This window comes from Chinchilla lanigera, unplaced genomic scaffold, assembly GCF_000276665.1.
Source record: "Chinchilla lanigera isolate Chin_1 unplaced genomic scaffold, ChiLan1.0 scaffold00146, whole genome shotgun sequence".
NCBI classification, from domain to species: domain Eukaryota; kingdom Metazoa; phylum Chordata; class Mammalia; order Rodentia; family Chinchillidae; genus Chinchilla; species Chinchilla lanigera.
Window position 1 is genome coordinate 2576747 of NW_004955547.1, and position 14095 is coordinate 2590841.

At 50.0% G+C, this 14095-nt stretch overlaps 1 protein-coding gene across 1 annotated transcript in view; it reads left to right on the forward strand.

The window, feature by feature from the left end:
• Positions 1 to 7678: 7678 nt before the first annotated feature.
• Positions 7679 to 14095, forward strand: part of Krt7 (keratin 7, type II) — a 14346-nt gene continuing 7929 nt past the window's right edge. The window contains exons 1-4 of the mRNA XM_005411933.2: positions 7679 to 8005; positions 9460 to 9671; positions 11606 to 11666; positions 12550 to 12645. Of these exons, the coding sequence (XP_005411990.1) occupies positions 7679 to 8005; positions 9460 to 9671; positions 11606 to 11666; positions 12550 to 12645 (696 nt within the window). The remainder of the gene's footprint in view (positions 8006 to 9459; positions 9672 to 11605; positions 11667 to 12549; positions 12646 to 14095) is intronic.

The window sequence follows — 14095 nt, forward strand, 5'->3', positions numbered from 1 at the left end:
AATGCACTGTGACAGAATATTCATGAGATAATTTCAATTCTTTTGCTTTTACTCAAGCATGCCTCATGGGCTAGTATGTGGTCTATTTTGGACAAATTTGCACATGTTTCTGAGAAGAATGTATGTCCTGCTCTTGTTGGGTGGAGCACTCTATAATCTATGGTCATTTACTTCTTTTGAGAAATATCTCTTCAACTCATTTGCCCACTTAGTGATTGGGCTGTTTTTGTTTTGGAGTTGGTTTTAAAGTTCTTCGTTCTAAATACCAACCCTCTGTTGGAAGAGTAGCTAGCAAAGAGTCTGTCCCATTCTGTATGTAGGCTGTCTCTTCACTCTGTGGGTTCTTTCTTTTGCTGTGCAGAAATTTTTAATTTGAAGTAATTCTATTCATTGATTGTTGCTATTATTTCCTGTGCTGTTGGAGTCTTATTCAGAAAGTCTTTCCCTGTGCCTATGACTTCAAGTGTGAAGTGTCTATGTTTTCTTCTAGCAGTTTCAAAGTTTCATGTCTTATTCCTACTTCTTTAATCCATTTTAAATTGATTTTTCTGCAGGATGAATAATAGGGATTCAGTTTCCATGCTCTTCATATGGATATTCCATTTTCTTTGCACCACTGGTTTTTTTTTTTGTACTGGGAATTGAACTCAGGACCTTGCACTTGCCAGGCAGGTGCCACTGAGCTATATCCCCAGCCCAGCACCATTGTTAAAAAGGCTGTATTTTTGTCCAGCATATGACTTTGATATTTTTTTTTCAATAATCAGATTACTGTAGTTGTGTGGGTTTCTGTTTTCTCTATTCTATTCCGTTGGCCTTTGTGTTTACTTTTTTGCCAGTATCATGCTATATTTGTTACTATGGCTTTGCAGTATAATTTAAAATTGGATATTGTGATGCCTCCACCCTTGCTTTTTGCTTAGGATTGCTTTGGCTATTATGAGTCTTTTTTGCCTCCATATTAATTTCAGATTGTTTTTTCTAGTCTGTAAAGAATGTCACTGAAATTTTGATGGCAACTGCATTGACTCTGTAGATTACTTTTGGTGATATGACCGTTTCAACAACGTCAATTCTTCAGATCCATGGGTATGGGAGTCTTTCCATCTTTCTAGTGTCTTCTTCAATATTTTGTAATTTTTATTGCAGAAGTCTCTCACCTCCTTAGTAGGGTTGATTCCTAGGTATTTTATTTTTTGAAGCTATTGTTAATGAAATTGTTTTCAGGATTTATTTCTCAGCTGTTCATTATTGTGTATAGAAGGTATTGATTTTTAATGTTGATTTTTGTATCCTGCTACTTTGCCAAATTCGTTTATCAGCTCTAAAAGTCTTTTGTTTGAGTTTGTAGGGTCTTCTGGATATAGTATCATATTGTCTACAAATAAGTATAATTTAACTCCTTCCATTCCTGTTTATATCCCTTTCTTTCTTTCTCTTACCAAATTGTTCTGGGCAAAATTTCAAGTACTATATTGAAGAGGAGTTTTCCCTACTTGGTTTTTTTTTTGTTGTTGTTTTTTCTGGTACCGGGAATCAAACTCACGACCTCGCGCTTGCCAGGCAGGCGCTGTGCCGCTGAGCTAAATTCCCGGCCCTCCCTATTTGTTTTGATGTCACTCTACACACAAATGGGTAGAACTTGAAATTGGCCCCAGTGCCACAGCCCAGCTCCAGCAGGGAGAGCTTCCCAGAGGGACCCAAAAACTACTACAGGTTGCTGAGGAGCTCTCGCTTCTTGCTTGCTATTTGTTGTAGGTTTCAGTGAATCTTGACACGAAGCAGGGAAACCATCTTTTGCACATGCAGTTCCACAAGCCGGGAAGGCTCAGCAGGTACATGGGAAATGACAGGATGCAGAAGAGAAGGTTGGTAAGAACTGTTAGTGCTCAGGAAGAAACACCCAGGACCACGGGGATAGAGAGGAGGGGAGTGGACAGGGAAATGTCCGCGGCTGTAGACTCCCTTCCCTCCAGCATCATATAGTTGACAGATGGGACAAATCAAGGGCAAGGATGTCCTGAGTCCCAATCTCTTTAGGCCCTCACCAGAAAAGACAGCATGATAGACATTCCACTGACTGGCTGCCATGGTACTAACTTCACTAAGTCCCACTTACTGTGTTCTGAGTTTAAGTACATCATGTGTATTATCTTCTTCAATATGGACACCGTCGCTTTCCCATTAAACAGATAAAGAAACTGAGTTTCATAGCAGTCAGCTACAAGGTCATATAAGTAGTAAGAGGCAGTGTTAGTCAAACCAGAGTTCCCATCATCCTCTGGAGTGTTGTAAGGCTTCCCCTGAGACTGCCCATCGCTTTTCCCAGGTTTAATCCTCATGTGGACGTGCAAGATGATTGTGGAGAATTCAGACAGAATAGATCCAAAATATGTTGTTTCTCTCTCCACCTGACACAGAAGTAGCTGTTCTCTAAGAGCCTGTAGAACCTTCTCCGATCTGGCCTCTGTTGCCCACCTGTGAATGTCTGGATCCTTGTCCACCCTTAGCTCCTCAATCCTGCCATAGGCATGGAGGCGTTTCTTCTGGGCACCATGACTGGTCCCACTGGATTTTCAGACCCAGCCCCATGAACCTTGCTCCGTTAGTTAGCTCTAATCTCCCTCATGTATGAGATCTCTTAAACATGTCTCCATCTCCTCTGTCACCCTGGTTCTCAGGTTTCATCTGTCATAAAATCGTCCTTTCCTTGAACTTGCCTTCTGCTCAAGCTAACTTCTCACCTCACTTGCCCTTTCTGCCCAGTGCCCTTGACATTGTAATGGCCCCTCTCAGTTTGCACGTCCTTGCTCCCTTGAAACATGGCCACTGACATTTGGCACTCCCCACCCCCACAGCTCCAATAAAATTGTGTGTTGGGAAGGGAAAGGGGAAGGTGGCTGGAGGAGGGAGGTAGGAGATCGGGAGGCAGGAGCGTGTTAGGAAGGTGGTGTGATTGCTGGAAGGCCTGAAGAGGTGAGAGAGGCTGGTGTCCAGGGCCCTGCTGGAGGGACTGTCTGTCCTCAGTCTGGAGGGAGGGGCAGAGAACGATGGGGAGGTAAAGGCATTTTCACCAGATGGCCTTGATTTTCTCAGCAAAGCTGATTGCCCCGATTGCTTGTTGAGGGGAAAAGGTAGGGGTAAGATGGGGAATAGGGAGAGGATAAAGAAGTTTGCAGTAGCAGCTGAGAGACCTGGGAGAGGCTACCAGCCAGGAGCAGAGGGAGGGCCCAGGATCGAAGCGGGCAGAACTGAGCTGGCGGTGTGTTGGTGGTGACATCAGACCTTGGGGATGTGACTTTCTTCACTGAGCTCTGGGGATTTATCCAAGCAGAGCAGACTGCAGTTAGAAGGTCAGAGAGTGAGGCCATGGCCAACGGGTCCAAGCTGGAAAGAAAGTCTGAAGGAAAGTGGTGGGTGGGGAGAGAATGGACGAGCTGGGCTCAGGACTGGGTTGCTGGTGGAGCTGAGGAATCCATTTGCTGACAACAAAGAGTTAGAAATAAGTGGCCCTGCAGTTCAAACTGTTTCTCAGAGGGGGAACAGTTTAAGGTCTAGACTGTAGAGTATGAGTACAGGTGGAGGGGGTCAGGAGAAGAAGGATGGAAGTGAAAGTTATTGGAATCAAGCAGCTCAAGCAATTCCTACCCCTGAGAACAAGACGCTGAGTGTGTCATCTGTGTGGAGAATGAGGATGCCCAGGTGCACAGAAGTGCCAGAGCCTAGGTGCCAGGGTCCCTACTGAACATGATGCCAGGAGGCCGGAGGTGGCTGTGGGCCAGGAGGGAATGCCACAGAGGAAGGATGGAGGCCTGGTACAGTTGGATAGCATGAGCTTTGCAGGAGTTTTTAAAATTACAGTGATTTTGCAATCTGCATAAAGGTTAAAAACTCAAACAGTGTATAAAAGAGCCATTCATTTCAATAAATAGCATTCCATTGAGTGTATGTAGCTCAATTCCTTTAATCACTTCCCATTGATGTGGGCATTTATGCTTCTAGGTTTTCATGAATATAAAACAATTGCAGCAGAAGTCATGTATATGTGTGCGAACACCTACAGGTTAAGAACCTGGCACTGGAATGACTCAGTCAAAAGACTAGTGCTTTCGTTTTATTTGTTGTGTTTATTGATGTAAGGGCTAATGTCTTTCTAATTTTGAGATCTTTTGCCACCTTCCCCTCCTCCATAGAGGATGTGACAATTGAGAATCCCACCAAGAAGATAGTAAGACTTTCTGTTGCTTCCACAGCTGCCAACACAAAATGCTGTTTTCAAATAGTTTAGTTTTTGAAAATTTGACAGGCAAAAATTGTTTTCACTTCTATTCTTATATTTCTTTAATTCAAGTGGGGGTAGCTTCTTTTTACATTTGCTGAATGATGTTCTTTCTTTGATTCATTCATGCATTCTTTCTTTTATCCTTTTTGTAAATAACCTAGTGGTTCCAGACACTAAAGTTCAAAGCTTAGCTTTTCTACTACCAGCTGTGTGAACCTGGGCAATTTACTTGAATTTTTTGTGCCTCAGTTTCTTGGCTTAAATGGAGATAATAATACACACCTGCCTCCTAGGGTTATCGTGATCACTAAAGGGCTTAGTAGGTTCAAAGTGCTGAGGATGACAGTGCCCGGCACATGTCTAATAGCTCATATTATTCACGTCTAAAGCCCACGTTTCTGTTGTGGGAAAACAGAATGTCTTTTTGTCTTTTTCTTATTGATTCATATTCTCAAGAAAGTAGCCTGCTGGCTAGCCTAAGGGTTACTTCTTTCCTTTTATCTTGACTTTTCCTTTTTCATTCTTTTTTATTAGTTACACAGATTAATGGGTTTCATTTTGGCAGATTTGTACATTTACATATTATACTTTGATAATTTTTACCCCCATGATTCTCCTTACCCCACTCTCACCCAGTTTCACATTTTCCAGGGCGGGGAGTTCAGTGTGCATCTTCTGCTCATATCCACCCAGCCTGTTACCCACATCTGTAACCCTGTCCTCCCTCTTATTCCCTTCCTTGTGTCTAATAATAGTTTCCCTTCTACTTTTTTTTTTCATCTTTTTTACATTTCACACAGCAGGGAGAACATGCAACATTTATCTTTCTGAGTCTGACTTAGTTGCTCAACATGATGGTCTCCAGATCCATCAAGTTTTCAATTTTTGAAAAAAGTATTACATTTCATGCCGAAATGTTCCATGGCTTTTTGTGGCTGTTGTTGTTCTCCGCTAGAAACATTGTTCTATGGCTTTTGCTATGACTACCAGCATCTTCATTCCAAGATGATGAAAAACTGTTTTTTTCCCTTACAGAACGCAAAGATATGTTTTTAGGGAATGGACAATGAGTAATAGTTCTGAACATGCAGCAGGGAGCCAGAGAATGTTTCCCGCTCCCTGGGGGAGGAGCAGCAGGGCTCTGCGGTATCTGGGTCAGGGCTAGTGGAGCCAAGGAGGGCTGAAGACCTGGGGCTGCTGCTGTTCATAGCTGGGTTTTAGAGGTCAAGGATGGTAGTGAGAGGTCAACCAGTGTGTGCTTGGCTTGCTGGGTGTGTGTGAGTCCTAGAACCTCCTGCCTTCAGGGTGGACAGAGGACCACTGGGAAAAGGCTTTGTGGGAATTAAATGGTCAGGTTTCTGTCCAGGATCTTGAAAGGTAGTCTCTGTGGGGCCAACAGAAGCTTGCAGGGTGTGTGTGTGTGTGTGTGTGTGTGTGTGTGTGTGTGTGTGTGTGCATACACAGGAGATTGGATTTGAATGAACCACTAGGATATGAACTCTCCGGGGGAATTTGATCACAGTCTGGCAGTGTTGGCAGGCCCTGGTGTTTGTATGTGCTGCCTGGCTCCCAGGGTTATCTGCAAATGTGGAGACAGGAAGAATCTGGTCAGTGCTGGACCGCCAGGAATGTTTCCAGGAGGAGATGAGATGAGAGGCTGGGTCTGACATCAGGCAGGCCCTGGAATGGGGAAATGTGGCTGGAGGGTGAGGGCTGGGTGTGGGCTGAAGTCCGGCCTGAAGAGCCCAGATGCTCTTTTTTTTTTTTTTGCAGTGCCTCCTCCCAACTCCTCGGGGGCGGGAACCCAAGGATTTCATAGTTGGTGAAGGAAGAGTGGCCCAGGGAGGGACATGGTTGCCTAGGGTCGCAGTTCTCTAGCAGTGGCCTGCCAAGACTTCCCAGCCAGGCGTGGGGAATGGCCAGACTCTAGGGTGGGAGGGACCCCTAGTGTGGGTGGACACAGCATCTGGATAGCAGAGCCTCTGGGGACTAGAAGGGGGAGGGGATGAGAGGGGCCAGTGGCACAACGTGGGCTCTGTTGGTAAAAAGAGTTGATGAGTCCTGAGAGGTAGGGAAGTTGGAGACTTCTGTGTGTGTGTATAATTACATTAAACGATGGCTCTCTTTTGCCTGTTTGGGGATTTCTAACGGAAATGGCAAACCAGGATGGATATTCCACCTTTCCCCTAGCCTCTCTCCCCCCAGGGCTTGGCTGGCTGTGACGTTCTGGCCAGCTCTTTGGGTCAGCTAAAGTCTGACTCAATAGGTGTGGGGAAAGGGGGGAGGGCTGTGCAAGTGTGCAGGAGGCAACCTCAAAGCCAGCCCACTCTTAGGCAGCGACTACCCCAGGGGTCCCTGCTCTAGCACAGGCTGACCGCCCTCCCCACTAGGCCTGAAACTGCTGGGAACTGGCTGGTGGGGGCTCAGGTGGGGGCTATAAAACAAGAAAACGGGGGTGAGGAGTGTTTGAGTGTGAGTAGAAGCACCTGCACATGGGTATAATATAAATGTGGGCAGTTGTGTATTCAGACACACCCCCCCCCATGCACACACAGACTCCCACTTGTGTAAGTAGCTCACAGACATGCCGATGTCTAGGAGCGTGGGCACCCACAAGGGTACACACAACCACAAAGTGCAAGGCACGCAAGCATCCCTCTCCTCTGCAGAAGCACATACAAGTGGGCAGGAATTTTTGAGTAGGGTGTGGGGCGCAGACCGGGGCTTCCAGTGCCCACTGGATTGGGAAGGAAGAAACCTGGTTTCTAGTTTCAACATGGAGGGGTGGGGGTTGGTCAGGAAAAACAGCTAGGTCAGGTCTATCACAGGTCAGATTACTCAAGAGCTTAGCAGACCTCCCCTGCAGTACCTGGGGTCAGGGCCGCCTTTCTGGCTTCAGAACCTGTGGTGGGGGGTTTGGACCCTGACGTCTGATCTGGCTTTTGTCCACCTCCTCCCTGGTCCCTTATTTGGTCTCTCCGCAGGCGTGAGAAATCTGGACGCTCTTTGCCCCTTTCCCAAGCTTGCTGGGGGAGCCTTCCCTGGTCGGCTGGGAGCTGGTTTCTGTGAGGTCAACAGATGGCTCAAGATGCTGTCCCCTGCTGTTCTCTGTGGTCACCTGGGTGTCTGTGGGGCGTGTCTACCTACTGCGGACGGTTCCTGCAGGGACCGAAAGCTAGGACTAGGTTGGGCGGGTGGGAGGCGCTGAGGGCGGAAGCGCGGCCCAGGAGGGGCCCGCGGCGAGAAAGGTGGCCTGCGTCCAGCCCCGCCCCGCCCCTACCTGTGCTAGTGCAGCCGCCCTGCAGCCCCGAGCGATAAAAAGGGCGCAGTCGGCCGCAGGTCAGCCAGTTCGCTCAGATCCTCTCTTGCCGCGGGGATCAGCCCGGTGTAGTCACCATGTCCGTCCACTTCAGCACGCAGGTCTTCAGCTCCAGCTCCGCTGCCCTCCCGAGGCGCAGCGCCCAGGTGCGCCTGAACGCCGGACGCCCGGGCGGCTTCGCCAGCAGCCGCAGCCTCTACAACCTGGGCACCTCACGGCCGCGCGTGCCGGTCGGCTCCGTCTATGGGGGCCCAGTGGGCGCCGGCTTCCGTGAGGTCACCATCAATCAGAACCTGCTGGCCCCAATGCGGTCGAACATCGACCCCGCCATCCGCCAAGTGCGCCAAGAGGAGCGCGAGCAGATCAAGACCCTAAACAACAAGTTCGCCTCCTTCATCGACAAGGTGAGCTGGACAGAACCCTGCCAGGAACCCGGCTCCAAGTCACACAGCCGCCCTAAGAAGCCCTGACTGCGCAGATGAGATGCTGGGAGGCCTGGCCTCCTTCCCTCCTCCAGGCTCTCCTCTGCATAAAAGCCCTCTTGCTATTTTGTCCCCCTCAGCCTCAAAGCTCTCTCTCCTCCCAGCAAGCTGCTCGGCCGGCCCCTCCCTTTCCTGCAGGATCCTGTGTCCAGGTTCTGTCTGCTCTGGCCAGTTCTTCCCAAGTGTCAGAGCGGGGCCACCCAAGGCCAAGTCAGGAAGTCTTGGCTCTCTGGGCCCCTTTGCTGAGAAGGGGCTGTGTGAGGTCCAGCCGGAGTGGGGCGCCATGCCCTCCCCAGCTGAGGAGACAATGGATCCCTGGGTCAAGGGCTGTGTCAGCTGAGGCAGATACTGGGAAGAAAGGCCTGGAAGGAGGGAGGCTCCTGGTCCCACCCATCTACCTGTCTGGTCCTCCTGCCTGCCTTTGGTGTAGGAGGGGAGGTGACATCTGCCCTTAGAGATAGCCCAGCCAGGGAGCAGGATGGTAGTGAGAGGCTCCAGGAAGGAGCCATTTGGAAGTGTTTTTCCTGGCTGTCTGTTCCTGCTTGTCATGGACTCCTGGGGTAGGGAGAGCAGACTTGAGTGGTGGGTCTGGGGGAAGTGGGTGCAAGTGGAACTGGTAAGGGCTATGGCCCTACTAGAGCCTCTGGCCATGGCCCTCTCCTTTGGACTGAGACCAAGTTTCCCCTGGCCTGCCTCTGTGTCCCCTACCCCACCTATGTCCTCATCATCTTTACCATTCGGCCTCGCACATCCTTCAGGTGTTGCTGGAGGCCACAGATCACCCAGACCACGTTCCTTCCTGCTGTTGTACCTTCTTACAGGTACACTAAGGTGCTGGTGGCCAGAGTTGCTGGTTTTGAGGCGGCCCTGTGGCCTCCCATTCCCGGGCACACAGGTTGTGTTTAAGAGCCTTTTTGGGCCTCAGCACTGGGTATATGAGGCGCTCCTTTCGCAGGGCATTGGTGGTAGAGCTCTAATCTGAGGCCTTGCTGGAGGAAAGGGGGAGGAGAGGATACTGAGGAAGGAAGAGAAGAGGTCTCAGCCTGAAGGGAAGGGGTGACCTGGTCAACCTGGCCCTAGAGATAGGAAGGTGGCTCCTTGGCTGGTGGTGCTGGTGGTGGGGTAAGAGAATTCAAGATGGAGCAAAGCAGCGTGAAGACCTTGATGCATCTGTAAACCAAGCCTGCTGCTCACTGGCTTCCACTTGAAGACATCTGAGACACAGTCCCAGAGCAGAGGGACAAGCACTGGGGGTCCTGGGTGGGAGAACAGCCAGTGGGAACATGGGGTGTGCCGAGTGACCCAAGACTCTCGTCGACCCTGCCGTGGTGGCACAGTGGGCCCCTCATGCGTCTCCTTCTCTTTGCCCCACGCAGGTACAGTTCCTGGAGCAGCAGAACAAGATGCTGGAGACCAAGTGGGCACTGCTGCAGGAGCAGAAGTCGGCTAAGAGCAGCAGCCTCCCTCGAATCTTTGAGGCACAGATTGCCGGTCTGCGGGGCCAGCTTGAGAAGCTGCAGTTGGACAGGGGCCGCCTAGAGGCGGAGCTTCGGAGCATACAGGACGTGGTGGAAGACTTCAAGAATAAGTATGTTCCCAGGGCCTGTGCCAGGGACAGTGCACCCTGCTGAGCTTTCCCTCTGTGAGTTCCCCTGGCTTGGGCTCAGAGGGTGCAGCTCCTCAGCAGTTACTCCCGGAGAGGTGGTCTCTACTGACATAGTTCTTGCTTCTCCTCTCCCCTCCTTGTCCTTGGGGCTGTTTCAGGTCATTCTGATCTTTCCTCCTTACCCTGAAGGAAATGTCTCAGCCCACCCTGACCTGCATAATTCTTTTAATTTTTGCGGGGGTGCCTGAGCAAGCCCCAAGATAGGGTAGGCAAAAGATATCCTACAGCAAGAGTGCTTCAGAACTTGTATGACCCTCACCGATCATTCCAGAACAGTTCACTTTTGTGCAGGTGAGGAATTAGAGACCAGAAAGCCTCAGGTAGTAGGTTCCTGGGTTCTGGGACTTGAACTTTGGGTCCCTGACTCCAGCAGGGAACAGGGGGCTGATGTGAGGAGGAAAGAGCAAGGGGGAAGAATGATCGTCCTGAGTAATAGGTGAGGCTACAGGGGCTTGGACGGGGATTCTGGTCAGGCAGTGCCAGAAAGGAGGCTGTAAGGAGGGCCAGGAAGACTGGGGTTTTGAGGACAGGCCTTTGAATGCTTGCTGAGCACTCTTTTCTCATCCAGAGGAAACCAGACCTCGGGACTTGGGCTGGGACCCACACTGGCACCCCTGCCAGTGGGCCCTGGGGGCAGCAAATGCATTCTGTGCTCTGCTTGTGGTTGTATGACTAAGCTGGAGCCATACTCTGGCTCTGGCTGGAGGAGAATAAACAAGGCTCTGGGACTGTCCCCTACCGGCCGCTTTCCTGGGATGAAAGTCAACAGATTAATCCCACAGGCAGGTGCAGGGCAGGGAAGGCCTGGGGTAAACCAGCCAACTCCTGCTGTCAGGGATGCACACAGAGATGCATGCGTGTACACATGCCCCCTATCAATCTCCCCCACACAGGGCCCCCAGGGTGCCTTCCTGTGGGTGTGTGGCTGAAGCCAGAGCTGGCAGCAGGCACAGGGAAGGGACCACGTGTACTGCTGCCCAGGGTCCTCTAATCCATACAATCTGTGCTTCTCACACAGCATGGGTGCAGGAGGGAGAGAGAGTCACAGATATTTTCGTAGTTTCTACAGGACCTAAGTGCAACTTTGGGAGTGTGAATACCCTGAGCCTGGGCTCCTGGAGAGACTTGGCCTGTGTGGTCATCCTGTCCCCCACCGGAGCCACCCTAGGCTTCTCCTGCTGCTCCCAGCAGCTCTTGAGTATCACTGTGCTCTTGTTTCCTGTACCCATTTTTGAGTCCCTAAATAAACACTGGATTAGGCCAATGTTTGTCCCTGTTTGCTATGTTTGCTGAGGTTGGAGCAGATGCTATGGGAGTAGCTAGGAGTATAGATCATCCAGCTGGGGCCTGGGTCTTCCAGGACTTGCTATATCCTTTGTCCTGATTCTGCAAGCGCCCTCCCCTTTAGGCACTGTGTTCACCCCTCATGCATGGGATTAGCCAGTGCTTAAGTCTTGGGCTGTACAGTGAACTGCCAGGACTTAAGTCTGGGCTTTGTTACTTAGCAGCTTAGTGACTTGCAAAGTTACCCTGCCTCTGTATGGGATTAGGGGTTGATGCCCAGGACATACATACCAATGCAGGCCCTAGAAAGCAGACCACAGCATGGCCAGCACTTGCCTTCTTTCCCCTGATAGATGTAACCTTTGTCCTGTGCTCCTTCCCCTTCATGCTAAGATTCAAAACTCTAGAAAGAGCCGTATTGAGGTCAGGGAAGGTAAGTTTTGTAGCTCTGACACCTGTTTTTCAGGTGTGTCGTTAAGGAGGCAGTAAAGGGAGGCAGGGCACGTTTCATACCTGTGCAAGAGGGCTTGGGGGCAAAGCTGCACAAACACTATGCCTCTCCCCTCATGCAGGTATGAAGAGGAAATGAACCACCGCATGGCTGCTGAGAATGAGTTTGTGATGCTGAAGAAGGTGAGGGGACAGACAGGCAGCGGGGGACAGTATCTGAAAACATGTGGGACAGGAGATCCTGGGGCCCTCTTACGTGAGCAGGGCTATATTGCAGTGACATTTGTCCCAGACAAGGGTGGCACCTGGCTGGCCTGAGATGTTTTCTGAGTGAATGCAATGGGCTGCCTCAAGGCAGGATGAGTTCTCCGTCTTGGGCATGTGCAGGTGGGCTTGCGGTTAGGAGAGTTGTAGAGGGCTTTGAGCTGCACAGCTTTTACAATTTTGACTCAGCGCACACTCACTGGCACACAACCTGCCAGAGTGCTGGGTCCCCAGGGATCCAGAGAGGAGGAAAGTGGGCCCTAACCCCAGGAGGTTAACCTGGCAAAGTGGCTAGAAGAGGCCCAGTCATCCTCTGACCTGTGCTGCTGTGGCCCAGCTGCCTCAGTGTCACCCACGCTGCCAGTTAAACAGGCCAGTGGAACTGTCTCGTCTGTAGGATGGCATCTGGCCATCTGAATGATCACGTGTTCTCCAGGGACTGAGGAGAAGCTGAGCCTCACAGAGTAGAAGTGATTTGTTCGAGGTCACACAGTTAGTTGGTGGCAGAGCTGAGGTGTGTCCACACCAGGCACTAGATCCATGCTGGGTCTAGGGCTTCAGGCTGCTCTGAAGTGAGGTCAGCACTAGCCCTGGGGACACATGGTGACAAAGCTCAGCATGTAGCCTGGAGGGCCTGTGGAGGTAGCTCCTGACACAATCCCGTCAGGCAGCCCAGAGAAGTATATTTCCTCCTAGGCCGGTGGCATTTGGGCCTATGGGTTGCACTGGCTTGCTTTAGTCACTACTGAATATTCCCTGTGCTGACGCAGTGTTCCTCTGGCCTCTGTCCCTTTACCTTCAGGATGTGGACACTGCCTTCATGAACAAAGTGGATTTGCAGGCCAAGGTGGACGGCCTCAGCGATGAGATCAACTTCCTCAAGACCCTCCATGAGACGGTGAGGTGTTCTCAGGGTGGGGACGGGTGGGTCAGCTCCTATGTGACCTGTTGTGCCTCTGGGCCAGTGGGGCTTTCTGTTGGGGGTGGTGACATTATCCTGTTCTTTGGCCTCTCTGGACTCAGGAATGCTGATGGACTAGGGGTTGGGAAGAGCGGGCGGTAACAGAGGGAGCAAGGTCTATCAGGACTGGCCTTCAGGGGATGTGGGATGACCACAGAAATGTCAGCTAGGGGCCTGAGTGGGGCTGAAAGGAGACACGAGGTCAGGGGAGCCCCAGCTGCAGTAGCCTTCAAAGGTGGGTTGGGCAGGGCGGGTTGGAGAGCCTAGGTGAGGAGAGAATGGAGTACCTAAGGGTTTACACCCAGAGGGACTGGTGGATGGACTCCCACCCACCCACTAATTTTTTGCACTTCCCTTCTCATTGTCTCCTTGTTACCTTCTCCTGAGCTTCCAGCTGTTTTCCTTCCTGGGGATTTAAAACCCCTCCACTTGCATCTGTGAGAGTCTCTGGGCCTTAGGCAGATGGTGGAGTAGGTGTGTCACCCAGAAAGGACTGAGGTGGGACTAAGTGCACACCAGGTCTCCATTCCCTGTCCAATCTTCACCTGAAGTCTCAGCTTCCATTAGCCCCTATAACATGTTTTTTTTTTTTTTTTTTAAGGCAAGGTCTTGAACTCACTACATAGCCCAGGCTGGTCTCAAACTGATGGTGATCCTCCTGCCTCAGCCTCCCAAGCAGGTGTACACCATCACACCTAGTTTGTGTACATGTTTGATAATTCAGGGGCTGGGTTCTTGAGGATACTGTTGGCAATCTAAGCTCAGTGCAGGTCTGCCTGTGTGTGGCACAGATTATATAAATATATATACCTATATGCACATACACACTTACATTATGCTTATATATAATATATAACTGTTGCTTCTCATTGTGAAAATAATACATACTCATTGAAAAAAAGATACAGGAAATTAAATAAGGCATAAAACTGAAACAAGTCATTTATACCTATTGATGGCAGACTGTGCATGTATTTATGCATATATATATATATAATTTTTTTTATGTTGCTGGGGATCAAACCCAGGACCCAGGGCCTTGTGCATGGGAGACAAGAGGCTATATATGTGTAATTTTATAAGAAGTAGAGTCATGCCTATTTTTACCTAACAGTGTGCTATGGACATTCTTCTCTTCCATACATGCAGCTATATCACCAGATTTTTATTTATTTCATTTTATTTTATCTATTTATTTGTTTATTTTTTGCAGTACTGGGGATTGAACCTAAGGCCTTCTCATTGAGTTCTTTTTTTTTTTTTTTTGTCTTTTTGAGATAGGGTTTCACTATGTAGTTCAGGCTGGCTTCAGACTCGCTTTGTAGCCCAGGCTTGTTTCTCTGGCCTTGTCTCCTGCAGACTTAAAACTGTACGCCTACCCAAGATA